The sequence below is a fragment of the Tasmannia lanceolata genome, unplaced genomic scaffold (assembly GCF_043159265.1).
Source record: "Tasmannia lanceolata isolate RefF3 unplaced genomic scaffold, GAP_Taslan_0.1 ptg000024l, whole genome shotgun sequence".
NCBI lineage: Eukaryota > Viridiplantae > Streptophyta > Magnoliopsida > Canellales > Winteraceae > Tasmannia > Tasmannia lanceolata.
In genome coordinates this window covers 2311221-2329784 of record NW_027518701.1, presented here as the reverse complement: position 1 = coordinate 2329784, position 18564 = coordinate 2311221, and the positions used below count along the sequence as shown (strand labels likewise).

Sequence of the window (18564 nt, the reverse complement as noted above, 5' to 3'; positions counted from 1 at the left end):
TTGACCATATCCACAATGAGGAGAACCCAATGGTTGTCTTCACATAATGGTAATAGTACCATTTTTACTGCTTCGAGGTGGTGGTTTAAGAGTCTACTGTGCACAGCGTCCTTCGCTGTCTTCCACTTTTCTACCCTCAGCTCCTCAGTGACTTTGGTCCCCACTGCAGTGAGAGTTCCCTATAAAAAAAAGGAATTCAATGGGATACTACAGATAAAATCTTATGTAAACCTCAATGTGGGATGATAGAAATTACACTTACATGTACCACCGATGGAACGAAGACAATTCCCCCCATTGTAGGATCTGTTAACCCATCGTCGTTGGAGGACTGCACGTGCTTCCCATATATATCGACAATCTTCAAGGAAGAGAAGTAAATGTCAGATGTACATTATTACCTAAAGTAATGTAGAAATTAATGATAAAAAATGACACTTACAGTGCCAGTCAGGTATTGTCTGATATTCCAAAGCTGTTGTAGGTCTTCAGCTATTAGGTGTACATCATCCGTTTCCATGAGGATATCACTGCAAAATTGTATTAAATTGTTAGTTAATAATTTTCAATTCTGATCAACTTAAATCATGGTATAATATAATTCACATCTACTTGCCTTTTTTCATGCTTTAGAAGTCTCTCTATCAGAGCTGTTCTACTTCCCTTACGCATCTTCTCGTCATCCCCTTTCTTCTTGGGCGGTGGTTTAGGTATGTTGGGGTCCTCCCCCTGTTTCTTCCCTTCCTTCTGCCTCCTCTTTCGGGTCTTCCCTGAATAGTAGGGGCTTTTTCTGGCTCTCCCAGGTTTCCTACTCCTTCCATCCATCTTCACACCCCTCACAATGCTCCCTAATTCGGAATCCACCATCTCATCCCTTAGACCACTCACTTTCATCTCAACTTCAGTAGATGGTGCCTCTTCCTTGGTCACCCCCATTTCGAACAATCGTTGTAAAGGGTTAAGGATCACCCCGTCTGTGGTGCCGAATATTTCTTCATGTGACTTGGGGTTCTGAGCCGATACATCTATTAGGGTGGCGGCTGCATCCATGTCACATCCAAGGTCAGCTAAATCCGTCCAATCCTCGCACAGTTGCAAAGATAATCGTGCACCTTGAGATGCATTTTCGCCCTTCCTCTCCTCCTCAACCCCCTCCATTCTTCCCCCAGTCCCTTCATTTGTTCTCCGGATACGCTCCCATCCTTTTTTCAAATCCTCCTCTTTCTTTTTCACATCTTCCTCTCTTTTTCCAACATCTTCCTCTCTTTTTCTTATTTCTTCCCATGCTGCTCTAATCATCTGCCACTGTCTATCAACTACATCTCTCTCTCTCGTCAAAATTTTTATATGCTTCGACTCATCTTCACTACTTCCTTTCTCCATTTCACTTTCTACTCCCAAAACTATCCCCTCGGATTCCAACTGTTCCTTATCGGCTTCCATTGTCTCCTCAACATCCTAATGTTTAAACATGACAGTCAATGATCAAATTTAAAAAATCAAAAAGTAAAATAAAATAACGTAGGCAACATAGTCCTGCTCGACTGCATTACCTCATCCTGTAGGTACTGTGACTTCTCTAATAGAGATACTTTCAATGTCACCACCACCTGAATTTTTGGAAAACATAGTCAGTTATCAAGATACTAGTATTGATATATACGTTAACAAAATTTTCATATCTCACATCCGATTTCTTTATCTGCTTCTGCTCCACTAATCGATATGTCTTTGATTCGTTTGCTTTCCAGTCCCATTTAAGGACACGTGGACGAGCAGTTGGATTGGTGGGAATCCAAAATGTGGTATGCTCGTATAACCATACCTGCATACATACGAAACACCATGTTAATCAAACTATAAACAGCACGGTTAGAATATTAAATGTCATGAGTCCAAATTACCTGAATTACCAACGAGCAGCCACCAAGGTACCTGCCACCCTTGCTGACTCTGTCTAGGTAATCTACGAGCCAGTCATACACTGCCATCGCCCAGTTATAGTTGCCAATGTTTCTTATGTCGTCGATGTAGGGCCAGAAGAGCTCGTCAGCTCGATGTGCGCTTTTTGTGAAAAGGACAGAGGCAAAAAGATGGAGGAGAACATATTTCACTGTCTTCTCTATCGAAACTTTATTGCGTTCTCTAACTAATGCTGTAATTTCATTCTCAATAGCCGATGCCTTGACGTTGGCCTCTGGAAATGGCCAGCCAGGCACTTTAGGTTGCGGTTTTGTCCTGTCGAATGACAGAACCCTCACCACGTCCATTCGCTCTCCACTAAGTGGCAGTCCTAATGCCAATGCCACATCTCTTGGAAGGAAGGGGACATTTATACTCCCTAACGTGAATGTGTTAGTGCCGGGAGTCCTCTTATCGTGGATAGCTCTTATGAGAGGCTTGTGCATGATAATGTCCTCCATGCCAAACAGATGTCGGAAAGGAGTCTTTTCTATGGCATGAAAATGGACTGGCTTGAACTTTATCCTGTCCATTGCCGATTTGAAAGAAGCTGGAGAACATCGTGCTGGGACGTATGGAGCCTGCAAAACAAATTACATCGCCAAAATATATGTGGTAAATGAATTAACTTACTATGATTGATACAATTAACAACATACACACTTACATCTGTTCCTCTCTTCTTCACAGCTGCAGTTTTCGTCTCCTCCCCTTCTAAACTCCTTTCTGTCCTTGTTGGAGGCTTTGTTACTTTCACTCTATCACTTTTTCGCATCACCATCTTTCAAGGCTTTGAATGGCTCCTGACCGGATAAAAACTGTATAACAATGAACAACCAAATCAAAATCACCGAGATCAATTCATAACCCAAAAACTCAGTTATATTGACAATCATTAAAATTCTCGTCCTCATCATCTCTAAAATAAATTACCAATAAAATCCAACCCATAGCAGAAACTCATATTCCCAATCAGTACTATTATGAAGAAAAGCTAGCTAGCAAACCAACAATTATTACAATTCTCATACTTACCTGAAAATATGTATCATGTCTGTAACCTCTAAGGTCTAGCTTCTTAGATATGAAGCAAAGCAAACAAGAAACAAAAGAGCTAACCAATAAGTGCAACGATCAGTGTTCTATATGAATTTTCTGAAAGCACAACAACAAGGACAAACCCCCAAAACAGATTAGGAGGTCTGTTAAAATTCTTATCCACATGGGCATCAGGCGAGTATTAGCTCACATGCATTTAAAAAAAAACTCATAGCATCAGACCTTTTAAGAAACAAAGCAGATAAGCACTAGCTATTGGAATTCAATGACCATCATTGGACCAATAATTTAATAAATGAAATCGAAGATAAAACAAGTGAACCATGACTGCTTCAACAATGAACATGGGTCTCCACATGGTATTAAAGAAGGCCCATCAACTATAAACTGTTCCCTCTACATGGTATTGAAGAAGGTGTTTTTGAAAACCCATTTCTCCACTCCACAAATTGTAAAAATAAAAGCCTAGCATAAACAAATAGCAGACGACCATTTGCATTTATTTTATTCCGTAGGTGGAAATGCAGTAACTGATATGTACATGAAATGAAATCGCATTTCTCCATTCCAAAAATTAACGTAAAAATTAAAATCTAGCATAAATGCAGAAGAAGGTCCTCAAGTTCAAAGGCATGGGTTTTCAGCTACAAAAAGGGGTTATAGGTACCTAAGGGAGGCTTCTCAAGGGCAACAGAGGGGAGCTATGCATGGTATTAGAGAAGGGATTATGGACCCTCAAATGGGGTAGAAGAAGTACCCTCGGAGGGTCCATCAAATTCAGAAGAAGGTCCTCAAGTTCAAAGGCATAGGTTTTCAGCTACAAAAAGGGGTTATTAGTACCTAAGGGAGGCTTCTCAAGGGCAACAGAGGGGAGCTATGCATGGTATTAGAGAAGGGATTATGGGCCCTCAAATGGGGTAGGAGAAGTACCCTCGGAGGGTCCATCAAATCCAGAAGAAGGTCCTGAAGTTCAAAGGCATGGGTTTTCAGCTACAAAAAAGGGGTTATTAGTACCTAAGGGAGGCTTCTCAAGGGCAACAGAGGGGAGCTATGCATGGTATTAGAGAAGGGATTATGGGCCCTCAAGTGGGGTAGGAGAAGTACCCTCGGAGGGTCCATCAAATCCAGAAGAAGGTCCTGAAGTTGAAAGGCATGGGTTTTCAGCTACAAAAAAGGGGTTATTAGTACCTAAGGGAGGCTTCTCAAGGGCAACAGTGGGGACCTATGCATGGTATTAGATAAGAGATTATGGGCCCTCATATGGGGTAGAAGAAGTACCCTCGGAAGGTCCATCAAATCCAGAAGAAGGTCCTGAAGTTCAAAGGCATGGGTTTTCAGGTACAAAAAAGGGGTTATTAGTACCTAAGGGAAGCTTCTCAAGGGCAACAGAGGGGAGCTATGCATGGTATTAGAGAAGGGATTATGGGCCCTCAAATGGGGTAGGAGAAGTACCCTCGGAGGGTCAATCAAATCCAGAAGAAGGTCCTCAAGTTCAAAGGCATGGGTTTTCAGCTACAAAAAAGGGGTTATTAGTACGTAAGGGGGCTTCTCAAGGGCAATAGAGGGGAGCTATGCATGGTATTAGAGAAGGGATTATGGTCCCTCAAATGGGGTAGAAGAAGTACCCTCGGAGGGTCCATCAAATCCAGAAGAAGATCCTCAAGTTCAAAGGCATGGGTTTTCAGCTACAAAAAATGGGTTATTAGTACCTAAGGGAGGCTTCTCAAGGGCAACAGAGGGGAGCTATGCATGGTATTAGAGAAGGGATTATGGGCCCTCAAATGGGGTAGGAGAAGTACCCTCGGAGGGTCCATCAAATCCAGAAGAAGGTCCTGAAGTTGAAAGGCATGGGATTTCAGCTACAAAAAAGGGGTTATTAGTACGTAAGGGGGGCTTCTCAAGGGCAATAGAGGGGAGCTATGCATGGTATTAGAGAAGGGATTATGGGCCCTCAAATGGGGTAGAAGAAGTACCCTCGGAGGGTCCATCAAATCCAGAAGAAGGTCCTCAAGTTCAAAGGCATGGGTTTTCAGCTACAAAAAGGGGGTTATTAGTACCTAAGGGAGGCTTCTCAAGGGCAACAGAGGGGAGCTATGCATGGTATTAGAGAAGGGATTATGGGCCATCAAATGGGGTAGGAGAAGTACCCTCGGAGGGTCCATCAAATCCAGAAGAAGGTCCTCAAGTTCAAAGGCATGGGTTTTCAGCTACAAAAAGGGGTTATTAGTACCTAAGGGAGGCTTCTCAAGGGCAACAGAGGGGAGCTATGCATGGTATTAGAGAAGGGATTATGGGCCCTCAAATGGGGTAGGAGAAGTACCCTCGGAGGGTCCATCAAATCCAGAAGAAGGTCCTCAAGTTCAAAGGCATGGGTTTTCAGCTACAAAAAAGGGGTTATTAGTACCTAAGAGAGGCTTCTCAAGGGCAACAGAGGGGAGCTATGCATGGTATTAGAGAAGGGATTATGGGCCCTCAAATGGGGTAGGAGAAGTACCCTTGGAGGGTCCATCAAATCCAGAAGAAGGTCCTGAAGTTCAAAGGCATGGGTTTTCAGCTACAAACAAGGGGTTATTAGTACCTAAGGGAGGCTTCTCAAGGCCAACAGAGGGGAGCTATGCATAGTATTAGAAAAGGGATTATGGGCCCTCAAATGGGGTAGGAGAAGTACCCTTGGAGGGTCCATCAAATGCAGAAGAAGATCCTGAAGTTCAAAGGCATGGGTTTTCAGCTAGAAAAAAGGGGTTATTAGTACGTAAGGGGGGCTTCTCAAGGGCAATAGAGGGGAGCTATGGATGGTATTAGAGAAGGAATTATGGGCCCTCAAATGGGGTAGGAGAAGTACCCTTGGAGGGTCCATCAAATCCAGAAGAAGGTCCTGAAGTTCAAAGGCATGGGTTTTCAGCTACAAAAAAGGGGTTATTAGTACGTAAGGGGGGCTTCTCAAGGGCAACAGAGGGGACCTATGGATGGTATTAGAGAAGGGATTATGGGCCCTCAAATGGGGTAGAAGAACTACCCTTGGAGGGTCCATCAAATACAGAAAATGGTCCTGAAGTTCAAAGTCATGGGTTTTCAGCTACAAAAAAGGGGTTACTAGTACCTAAGTGGGGCTTCTCAAGGGCAACCGAGGGGAGCTATGCATGGTATTAGAGAAGGGATTATGGGCACTCAAATGGGGTAGAAGAAGTACCCTTGGAGGGTCCATAAAATCCAGAAGAAAGTCCTGAAGTTGAAAGTCATGGGTTTTCAGCTACAAAAAAGGGGTTATTAGTACCTAAGGGGGGCTTCTCAAGGGCAATAGAGGGGAGCTATGCATGGTATTAGAGAAGGGATTATGGGCCCTCAAATGGGGTAGGAGAAGTACCCTTGGAGGGTCCATCAAATCCTAGAAGAAGTCGCCATAGAGGGGCCATCAACTGCCCAACATGGTCCCCAAGTTCACAGAAAAGGGTTTCCAGCTACCTAGGTGGGGTTACTAGTACCAAAAGAGGGTTTTCAAGGCCAATATAGGGGAGCTCTACATGGTTTTCAAGAAGGTGTTTTTGAAATCCCATTTCTCCACTCGACAAATTGTAATATTAAAAGCCTAGCATTAACATATGTACATGAAACGAAATCGCATTTCTCCATTCCACAAATTAACGTCAAAAATTAAACCCTAGCATCAACAAATACCGTAGCATGCAACTCTATTTTACTCTGTAGGTGGATACGCATATATGAAATGAAATCCCATCTCTCCATTTCACAAATTAATGTACATAATAAAACCCTAGAATAAATAAACAGCAGAACGTTTCTCCATTTCACAAATTAATGTCAAACATAAAACCCTAGCAGCAATAAACAACATTTACAAGCATTTACAACTATTTTACTCTGTAGGAGGAAATGCAGTAACTGACATGTATATGAACTGAAAAAAATTAAAAACATATTGCATGATTCCCCCCCCCTTTTGCATCTCTCTCAACCTCATTTTCCTTTTAAAAAGTAAATAAAAATGAGATTGAATAAAGTAAGGGAAGAAAACGACGTACCAGGTAGGGTTTCCTTCAAATGCGAGGTTTGATACGTGCTTCCCCTTGGTCGAGATCGCCGGAGGAGAGGACGAAAAACAGATGGTCGAGATCGCCAACGAGAGGAGAGAAGAGGGAAGACAGAAAACTTAAAAGCTTTTTTTATTTCTCTACGTCATTTCACTCGGTTTCTGCCAGAGGGGCATTCTCGTCATCCGAAATTTTCAAAACCAAATTTTGACCCCCTTCGGTCATTTTCAACAAACACTTGACCCCTCTGATATTATGCCTTTTATTTGTCCCCCTTATATCAAATTTTGACCCCGTTCGAAATTTTCAGAAGATGGTCCTTAAGATCAAAGTCATGGGTTTTCAGCTACAAAAATGGGGTTACTAGTACCTCAGGTGGGCTTCTCATGGGCAATATAGGGGACCTGTGCATGGGGTAGCAGAAGAATCCATGGAGGGTCCATCGAATCCAGAAGATGGTCCTCAAATTCAAACTCAGGGGTTTTCAGCTACATAAATGGGGTTACTAGTACCCAAGGGGGGCTTCTCATGGGTTTTCAGCTACCGAGGTAGGGTTACTAGTACCTAAAGAGGGTTTTGAAGGGCAATATAGGGGTTTTTGAAGAAGGTGTTTTTGAAATCCCATTTCTCCACTCCAGAAATTGAAAAAATAAAAGCCGAGCATAAACAAATAGCAGTCGAGCATTTGCATTTATTTTACTCTGTAGGTGGAAATGCGGTAAGTGATATGTACATGAAATGAAATCGCATTTCTCCATTCCACAAATTAACGTAAAAAAATAAAACCCTAGCATAAATCCAGAAGATGGTCCTTAAGATCAAAGTCATGGGTTTTCAGCTACAAAAATGGGGTTACTAGTACCTAAGGGGGGCTTCTCATGGGCAATATAGGGGACCTGTGCATGGGGTAGTAGAAGAATCCATGGAGGGTCAATCGAATCCAGAAGATGGTCCTCAAATTCAAACTCAGGGGTTTTCAGCTACATAAATGGGGTTACTGTGGACCCCGATCCGAGAGGACGAGTGCGGCGAGGGACGCGAGGTCCCCACAGCAATCCTCAAAGATCTCCACAATGTGAAGGAGAGCTCTGCCAAGGAACTCTCGAAATGGATGCCACTCTCACAGCATAGCATGAGTGGCGATATAAAAAGAAAGAGATATATTTTGATCCGGTGCCAGGGCTCGAAACCGAGACATACCTAAAATAAACTCAGAGTCGCCATCCATGGACACGCCATGGAACCAAAACAAATGCTCTGTTTGCAATGGATAACCAGAGATACAAAAGGTCCGTGCCTGGTGATGAATGGAGAAGGTACGAAGAGCGCCCCCAATTCGCCCGAGTGCGAACACTTGGTCTCTTATGCCATTTATTATTAACCTCGAAGAGTTTGGGTAAAAATCATGTGAAATGGGAACAATCCTCAGGAGTCGTCTACCTAAGCATGCATTTCCTGAGAATAGAAATAATAAGCACACAAAAAATAAATAAAAGAGGTGCCACCTAAATATTGCTAGGTTATGAGTGACATACCTAACTGGTGTCTAAGTTCTGATGGACATACACATGCGAGCTACAGCTAAAGGTATAGGTCTGCACAAGAAAGTAAGAAAACACAACAAAATACACAATATAACAACACAACAAATCCTAAGACTCTAAACGAGTTAGCCCGAGTCCTCGGATGGTCTGATGTTCATCCAAAGAAGCCTACGTATCCCCGCCTCCACGAGAATCAAGGCAACGTAGTTCTTCGCACCTATTCTAAACTAGGATGCCTAAGACACCTAGACCTCTATCTTAGACTCGATCTAAAAGACCGGACTAGTTATTAAAGCTTCATGTACGATTATTTAAATTCCAGATGGATTGTAGATTTTAGGACACCCTATATGTCCTAGCTAAATGCAGGTTAGCCCTAAGCTAATGCAGGTGGTTCCTACAACCTATGTGTAACTAGGCTGTGCATCCTAAGGAAAACAATGGGATCACTAACGCATCCTAGACCTAGTCATCAGTCAGCGATGTGAATCGCCAACTGACTGGACGGAGGCGCTCCTATAACTCTAGGACAAACCCCTAACTCTAAAACAAACACAAACAAGCACACAACAAATCCAAGACAAACTCCTAACTCTAAAACTCTCTATCTAGGAGAAAATCCTAACTCTAGAGGAAGAGCCTTTTGAAAATACGGTTTTAAAGAAAAAGGGGTAAAGAATTTATTTACAAAGTTTGGCTGGACTTGGGATATAAATCCCAAGCTGCACTACGTACCTCGTGGAAGAGGATCAAGCCAACGTAGTTCGAAAATCGAACTCTCAAACTACGCTTCTAAAAGAAACACTTAACACTTTAGATTTTTTAAGGTTTTTTATGTTTTTCAAATGTTTTTGATATTTTTAAAGTTTTCAAATGTTTTTGAGTTTCAAATTTCTAATGTTTTTGGATTTTTAAAGCTTTTCCAATGCTCTGGACCTTTAAATGTTTTCAATCTTAAAGGGAACACGCAAGTAATACCACAAACTAGGGCAAAGCCCTAAATCTAAAGGGGAAACCCCGAACAAGCAACTAGCGTCTCAAAGAGACGAACCACAACACGTAAAGAAGTGCCCCAAGAACAGAGAAAACGATCCAAGATCCCAAGCAAGCAAAGCTCTAACAAGACTGAGTTAGTCTCTAATCAAAGTGAAGAAAAAGGTTATCAAATAAACTCAGATTTCCATTCAATTATTATAAAAATAAATCAAGTGTTAAGCAAAGAAGAATTTTCAATTAAAAAAATACACAACCTATAGCAATCATAAAATGATAAACAACATAAATTAGTCCAGACCAGCCGCTGGATAGCCTAATAAAGCAAAAACAATATCAAACACTTCTATGCCCAACCACAAACACCACCCCAATATGGGGATGAAATCAGATGATGCTAAAGTAATCATCTGATATCATAATACACATGATATTATTTCTAATCCCGCCTTGAAATCAGACAGTACTCATGTCGATAATATCGAATAGAGTAGTCATCTAATCTCCTTCTTTCCTAAAACAATTTATTTAAATAAAATTAAACAAATATGATAAGCTTCAAGATAATCTCACCTGAACAGTCCATTCATTATTGTCTTCAGAACCTAACTCAATGCTTAAGATAAGAAGAGTATTAGAAATATCAAAAGATTATGATAATTCCAATTAGTAAAAATTTCAGTGCATACAGGGGATATCAATTTGTGCAGATCCAAGTGCGAAGCGGTGAGCCACAAAACATAAAGACGGGCTCCAAGTAACCTTATCATTGCCCTCAAACCGCCAGTTAGCTGAAATCCCGTGCTCTTTTTTTTCTTTTTTTTATCTTAGGAAAATCCAAATGAAGAACAAAGCAATTAATACTTTACCACAGATTTGAAACTTCAAAATCTTGACCACCTAAGAGGTTACCAAAATGATTTGCAACGAAGGAAGCTCATCTATATCCTTAGAATCTCATTAATCAAGCCACCCTTATTACTCCTTCATATTTTTATCTTGACATTCATATGCAAAAAGAGAAAACTCCTGGACTTATTAAAGGAAGAAATTATTATCACGATAGCAGGTGCTAATGGTCGAGCATATAAAGAAAAATCAAGGGATTAAAATCAGCGAAGCCGCAAAATGCAGAATCAATGGGAGGATAAACTGATATAAACCACTTCCAAAACTAATGAGCAGCTCTGTCAATTCAAACTTATGCTTCAAAAGAAAGAAAACTAAGACCAACCTGGAAGACTATCAAATCCGAAATCAATGAACCATGGAGTGGAGACCAGGGGACTGGCCAAACAAAACCAACTTAAACTTCATGAACTTCTAAGCATAAAAACATATATGGGTATCTCATGCCATCCATACGAGCATAATAACAATGCCAACAAACAATTTTTAATAATTCCTACAGATGTAAAATCGAATTCTCCCCCACTATATTGAACTTACAGATATTCAGAGGCAATACTTGAGAAAACCAAATCGATGACCCTAATTTGGATCCAAATCTCAACATCTATAACATGACAATTCCCACCCAAAAATCTAAATCTAGATCCAGACCACGAGATTCACAAAAACATGAAAATTCCCGTTAAAAGAAAACTAGATCTGGATCCAAACCCCACCATTCACAGAAATAAGCTAATAAGCTGAAATTTTCAATCAAAAGCTAGATCCAGATCCAAATTAAAATGCTAAAATATGCTATGAATGCAAGTGATCCAAATCAAGATTTCCTAAGCATCCAAACAAACCCCTTATAGCGAAGAAAATACATATTTAAACAAAATTTGAACAAATTACCTGATGAAGGAATCTATGCATCCATACTTCAAGCCTCTCTTCTCCTTGCTATCCTCGAATCAGACACTTGATTCTCTTATAAACTGATGACAGATCTAATAATGGTATTAGTGATGGTCGGATTCTGGCAAAAATTCTCGCCGGAATCAATGGAGGTTGATATGGGTTTGATGGTGGCTGTAATTGAAGAGATAAGGGGAAACATGGGATAGGTTCTTGGGATGGGTTTTGGAGATAGGGGTAGAGGAAGATAGTAGGTGGAGATAGATGGCTGAGATGAAGATGAAAAGAAAATAGAGAAATGAGAATGGGTTTTAGTGGTGGGAAGAGTGACCGGAGAACAGAATGGGGTGGCTGGATTCCGAGAAAAGGCGGTGGTGTTGGTGGTAGATGGTGGCTGAACCGAGGGTTTGGCAGAGGAAGAAAATAGGGTATGAAGTGGGTTTCAAATGGGGATAATGGTGGTAGATTAAAGAAATGGGTTTGCAAAGGAATCAGAAATTAGCTATGGAATGGGGTTTGGATCTGTTGGGAATAGGTTTTGGAGAGTGGTAGTGGGCGAAAATGGGGGAAAGGGTTAATGGCCGGAGCTCCGACGAGCTAACCGGAGAAGACGAAGGAGTGGTGGTGAGTTGAACATGGATTTTGGTCAAGAAAATGAAATGGGTTTTGCAGATGGGGAAGATGATGATGGTGGTTGGTGGTGGAGATAGGGATGGGAAGAAGATGGGTGGTGAAGAGGGTTTGGGTGAAAATCCAATCGGAACTTGGAGGTAGGAGAGATGGAGCCGGAGGAGATGGCCGGTAAATGGAGATGGTGGTCGGAGTTACAGAGGTGGAAGAGATGGCTGGTGATGGTGGTTATGGGAGTGAGGTGCGGCTGAGAGGAGACGGCTGCAAATCTGGTTGGAGGTGGCGGTGGGATTTGGCTGGAGCTCCGGCAGGAGTGAGGTAGGAAATGGGGAAAAAGAAGAAGAAGAAGAAGAAGAAGAAGAAGAAGAAAAACAAGATGGAGGTGGAAGAAGGGTGGTGATGGTGGTGGGATTCGGCCGTGAGTTGCAGAGGATGAGGATGGTGGCGGTTGTGGAGTGAAATGGCAGAGGAGATGGGGATTTAGGAAAAGAGGGTTGCTGAGATGTGGTGGCTGTGCCGATGATGGCGGTGGAGGAGTAATCCAACGGCGGCTCCCTCTTCCCCTCTACCTCTCTCTCAGCTTCTCCCTTATGCGGCTGCAGAAAATCCCTCTCCCTTTTTTTTTCCTTTTTTTTTTTCGAACCCTAATTCGTTTCCCTTTTAAGGGAAACGATATACTCATACACACCCCTCCATTTCCCTAAGACAGCCACCTCCTAATGCATTTATAACTACTCCTTTGCACAAGGGGGGCGGCTGGGCAAAACAGACCCAAAGGGAAATGATATATTTGACCCCCCCTTTCTTTGCTCTGGACAGCCCTCCCTAATCCATTTACAAACATCTTTTTGTACTAGCAGGGGGTGGTCCCAAGCAGAAAACAGGGGGAAATATTCCCAGCTATACATGATTCCTAACCCTCTGATCTGATCTAATGGCCACAAAAGATTGCTTGCGAGAGAAGCAACATAAATTCCCAAGAATGCCCTTTTTTACATGGAAAAAGACGTATTTCACCTCCGCCCTTCTGAACTTGTACCACGACACTTTCCGAGGTTTGCTCGCTGGGCAAATTAGCTCGGATTTCGACGAAAATTTGCAGAGACCTCGGTGGGAACCTAAGCTAGCCCAAGGTGCAATTTGGGACTCCAACGCACTGATTTGGAAAAGTTAAGCACAAAACATGGAGGTGCAGGTCACGGTCAAAATGGGGTGTCTACAGTTACTAGTACCTAAGGGGGGCTTCTCATGGATTTTCAGCTACCGAGGTTGGGTTATTAGTACCTAAAGACGGTTTTGAAGGGCAATATAGGGGTTTTTGAAGAAGGTGTTTTTGAAATCCCATTTCTCCACTCCAGAAACTGAAAAAATAAAAGCCTAGCATAAACAAATAGCAGACGAGCATTTGCATTTATTTTACTCTGTAGGTGGAAATGCGGTAAGTGATATGTACATGAAATGAAATCGTATTTCTCCATTCTAGAAATTAACATAAAAAAATAAAACCCTAGCATCAACAAATACCATAGCATGCAACTCTATTTTACTCTGTAGGTGGATACGAATATATGAAATGAAATCCCATCTCTCCATTTCACAAATTAATTTACAAAAGAAAACCCTAGAATAAAAAAACAGCAGAACGTTTCTCCATTTCACAAATTAAAACAGAAAACCCTAGCAACAACAAACAGCATTTACAAGCATTTACAACTACTTTTACTCTGTAGGAGGAAATGCAGTAACTGACATCTATATGAACTCAAATGCCATAGAAAACGGTTGAAAAACGATTTCCCCCCCCCCCTTTTGCATCTCTCTCAACCTGATTTTCCTTTTAAAATTTCAAAAAATAAGAGATTGAATAAAGGAAGGGAACGAAACGACGTACCAGGTAGGGTTTCCTTCAAATGCGAGGTTTAATACGTGCTTCACCTTCGTCGAGATCGCCGGACAGATTGCCGGAGAGATTGCCGTAGAGATCGCCGGAGGAGAGGACGGAAAAAAAAAAAAAAACGCAGACGGGAGGAGAGAAGAGGGAAGAGAAACAGAGGGAAAAAAGTCAAAAACTGAAATGCTTTTTTATTTTTAAAAGTCATATCACCTGTTTCTGCCAGAGGGGCATTCTCGTCATTGAAAATTTTGAAAACCAAATTTCGACCCCCTTCTGTCATTTCCAGCATACACTTGACCCCTCTGATATTATTTCTTTTATTTGTCCCCCCTCTGTCAAATTTTAAAAAAATAACTAGGACGACTATATGGGCTTACGCCATATAAAATCTCCTTAATGACATCATGCGAGTGGGGCCCACGGTAAAATAGATATTAGGAAATGTTATCAGCAATACTACTGTATTTTGATGAGCGCACTCTCACTTTATTAAAAGTACGGTATGATCTGCACCATAGGATGATCCAAACCGTCCATTAGATGGGCCACAGCCTAAATAGGTTGTGCCACAAAAATCATTTCCAGCCCTCCGATCTAAATCTGAATGTTAGGGGTTGATCCTAACCTTCTATAGATCGGAGGGTTAGAAATCAACCTATGGAAATAATTTTTCTGGCACAACCTATTTAGTCTGTGGCCCATCTAATGGATGGTTTGGATCATGCTATGTTGCGGGCCATACTGTACTTTTCATAAAGGTGAGGAGTGCCATCGTAAAAATACAGGAGTGCTGATAACATTTCCCATATTGGGAAATTTACGCGCTGTATTTGTCTTCCGGTTACCTACTTCTTTAAATTGCCCCCACAAACTCTCTTTCACGTCATTCCTCGCTAATAAAACAAAAAAAAGATCCTCTCTCTCTCTCTCTCCCTCTCTCTCTCTCTCTCCATCTCTCTCTGAGATTTCTAGGGTTTCTCTGTAAGTAAATGGCACTGAACTTTCTATCTCATGAGGTATCTGACCTCTGCCTGGGAAAACCACCGCTAAAATCACTGCCTAAATCGGCTACAGTCGGAGAAGCGTTATCGGCGTTGAAGAAATGCGGGGAGAGTTACCTTAGCGTGTGGAACTGCGACCATAACTCGCCGGAAAAAGCTCCGGTGTCAGATTCCGGCGAGTGTATCTGCATCGGGAAGGTTTGCATGGTTGATATTGTCTGCTACCTCTGCCGAGAAGAGAACATCTTGAGTCCTGCCTCTGCTCTCAAATCGCCTCTCTCCGATCTCCTTCCGAAACTTCCAGGGCTTGTACGGCATGTTGAACGCCATTGCAGGTTAGGATTCGTTAGATCTAGGGCTTAGGTTTCGAAATTTGTTATTTTTCTTTGATTTTCACTTATTTCTTGTCACGAAGAATTTTTTATTTTTATTTTTTTTTGCATTTTCTTTTGAAATTTGGATGTTCTTGAAGATTTTCTAGTGAAAGATGTCGTTCGTGCTGATTAGATTTTTAAGGTTTGTTATGCTGTGGTGTGTTCTGATTTCCCTGTTTTCGAAGAAAAATCTTCGGTTATTTTTTCTCTCAGTTTCATTTGTTTCCGGAAGATTTTTTTTTCTGCTCTGTTTTTTTTTTTTTTTTGGGATTTTCTTTTCAAATTTGGATGTTCTTGGATTTTTTTAGTGAAAGACGCCTTTTGTGATCAAATTCTCAGTTTTTCTGGTGATTTTTGCTTCTGTATTTCAGAAGATTAGATTAGGACATGTTAAGTGGCATTGCAGGTTAGGATTCGTGAGATCTAGTGCTTAGATGTTGAATGTTCTTGGAGCTTTTTAGTGAAAAATCGTTCATGCTGGAATTCTCAGTTTTTTTCAGTGATTTTTGCTTCTGTATTTCAGAAGATTAGATTTTTAAGGTTTTTAAGATTAGATTTCAGAACATCTTGAGCCCTGTCTCTTCTCTCAAATCGCCTCTCTCCAATCTCTCAACGTTTTGGGGCTCGTATTGCTTGTTGAACTGAGGATTAGTGAGATCTAGGGCTTATAGAAATTTGTTATTTATCTTTTAGTTTCTTGTCAGGAAGATTTTTTTTTCTGGATTTTTTTTAGTGAAATTCTTTGTTCGTGCTGTGATTTGCAGCTTTTTCTTGTATTTTTGCTTCTGTATCTTAGAAGATTAGATTGTTGAGGTGTTTGTCTATGGTTTGCTCTTATTTTCGATGAATTGAGACGTTTCTGGAGGATTTTGCATTAAACTCATTGATGACGACGGGTACCGGATTTTTCGCCCTAATTTTTTCATTGTCGAGTACATTTTTCCCGATTTGTGACTCCGTTTGGTTGCCGGGTTTTTTTCTTTTCCTGAGATTTATGTGGGTAAAGGTAGGAGAGAAAGGAGGGGACAAGCATTAATTAGAGAAAGATATTAGGATCAGTGGAAGAAAGAAGGTTGAGAGAGAAAAAAAGAGAGACCAACATTTTCAAACCAAGATTTTGCTGATGTCACCAAGATTTTTTCATTTCTTTGCCTTTTCAACTGATGTCGGCTCAGGTTTGGGTTCACGGTGTTGGGGGTGTGGAAATATCAATTACATGCTTACTATTTATTTTTCAGATGTAATTAATATTTCCACACCTTGCTAATAGTATGGCTAATAGTCCATGCTATTAGCACGGGTCTGTGGAAAGTTCCTCAGACCCCGACCTAAGCCAAGTTTTATTCTTTGAAGACTTTTTCTTATTTCTTTTTCCTTTTTTCTTTTTTGCGTTTGAATTTTGAACGATTTTCTGTTTGGTGGGCTTAACTTATTCCCATAAAAAAACCATTTTTGGGATACTCTGTTCTGTTTTTTTCCAAACAGAATATTTTCCTCATTCCATGAGCTTTTTACATACATCTTTGCTCTTGATTTTCTCCCTTAATTCTCAGTAGATTCTTATTCCATAACTAATGAAAACCTCTCTCTTTTTTTCTATTTTCACAGTTTGTTAGAAGCTCTAGATCTGATTCTCGAAGGAGCACAAAACCTAATCGTTCCAATCCAAAGCAAAAGAAAAAAGCTTCAAAAAAATAACTCAATTCTCAATTCAACCCACTCCAACTATCTTGAATTCTGCTGTCTGACTCAAGAAGACATAATCAGATTCTTCCTCAACTGCATCGGAATCTTCTCTCCGATCCCCGCCCTCTCCATCGCCTCCCTCGGCATTATCCGTACCGATATCCTAGCCGTCGGATACCATGATTCCGCATTATCTGCCGTCGATTCAATCGCCCTCGCCCTCTCAGAACAAACCTCAGTCGCCGTAATCTCCCCCGACGGTACCCTCATCGGCGAGATCTCCCCCTCAACTCTCGCCGCCTGTGATGAGACCATTGCTCCGGCGATTATCGCCCTCTCCGCTGGCGAACTCATGGCCTACATTGACTGTGGTGGCCCACCAGAGGACCTTGTTAGGACTCTGAAGTTGAGGTTGAGAGAGGGGAATTTAGAAGGGATGTTAGAGATATTAGGCGAATTCTCTAATTCTTCATCATTTTCATCATCCTCTGAAGAGGATGATTCTTCTGTGGAGTCTTTGCCGGAGATAAGGAGGTATAGTAGGACGAGGAGCTACTCGGCGAGGATGATCCGACGGTCTGAAGCGATTGTATGCCATCCGGGGAGCTCCATTGTTGCGGTGATGATCCAGGCGCTCGCGCACAGGGTGAATTATGTGTGGGTTATTGAAGATGATGATAATTTGGTTGGAATTGTTACTTTTTCTGATGTTTTGAAAGTTTTCCGGGAGCATTTACAGTCGTCCGAGTAGAAGAGTAGTGGAGCTGTAAGCTGAGGGAAGGATTTGTGAATATTGTTGTTGAAGTTTTTTATGGGATTTGTGTGTTTTTGTGCCTTTTTTTAGTTTGGTGTTGAAAAATAACAAAAGAGTTTCTCTTGATAGGGATATGGGATATTCTGGAATCAGTCTTAAACTTGAAGAAAATAAAATTAAAAGCAAAGTGGACAAGCTCCGATGATCCTACATGGTGGAGATGATTTTTTTCCTCCTAAATCCAACTAACATTATATCATAACATTTCTTTAACACCCTACTGAAAACAAAAAGAAGAAAAGAATATGGATTACTTGTTCCTTACTCCAGCTGAACTAAGGCAAACTTACCGATGTTCTTTCCAGGGAGGGGGTGGGGAAGAAGAATATGGATTACGTGAACCTTTTGATGCATAAGATGGAGAGCTGTGCCCCAACAGAGCTCCTCCCCATTGAGACCTTTTACACGGTCGAATGCATATAGATATGCCATGCTCCTAAGTATCCCGTATCATAAGATCCTAACCCTTCAATTCAGTCACAAAGGTGTGTGTGTGTGTGTTTACGGCAAACTTAACATGCAAGAGAGATGATTTTCAGGGTTCGTGGGGGATTCTCTCAATTTAACAAGCTGTCATGAACTATTTTTTCTTTTATGAATGGAGAAAAACTACAGCAGTTTTCACTGATGTCTACTATTTAACATCAAGAAAAGCAGCTAGAGTATAATCCAGTAGAAGGTTGGCAAAAATCAGGTGAATTTCCCTCACTGAATTCGAAAAATTCAGCAAAAACTATATATAAAAACAT

General features: G+C 41.3%; 1 protein-coding gene across 1 annotated transcript; it reads left to right on the top strand.

Annotated features, from left to right (window-relative positions):
- Positions 1-14844: 14844 nt before the first annotated feature.
- On the top strand, positions 14845-17907 carry LOC143857181 (CBS domain-containing protein CBSX5-like). The gene is made up of 2 exons (XM_077367571.1): positions 14845-15276; positions 16924-17907. The coding sequence occupies exons 1-2, from the start codon at positions 14930-14932 to the stop codon at positions 17750-17752; spliced, it is 1176 nt and encodes a 391-aa protein (XP_077223686.1). The 5' UTR covers positions 14845-14929; the 3' UTR covers positions 17753-17907.
- The last annotated feature ends 657 nt before the right edge of the window (positions 17908-18564 follow it).

Coding starts and splice junctions, on each gene's coding strand:
- LOC143857181 (XM_077367571.1), top strand. CDS start 14,930: ATGGCACTGAACTTTCTATCTCATGAGGTATCTGACCTCTGCCTGGGA. Junction 15,277..16,923: donor CATGTTGAACGCCATTGCAG/GTTAGGATTCGT, acceptor CTATTTTCACAG/TTTGTTAGAAGCTCTAGATC.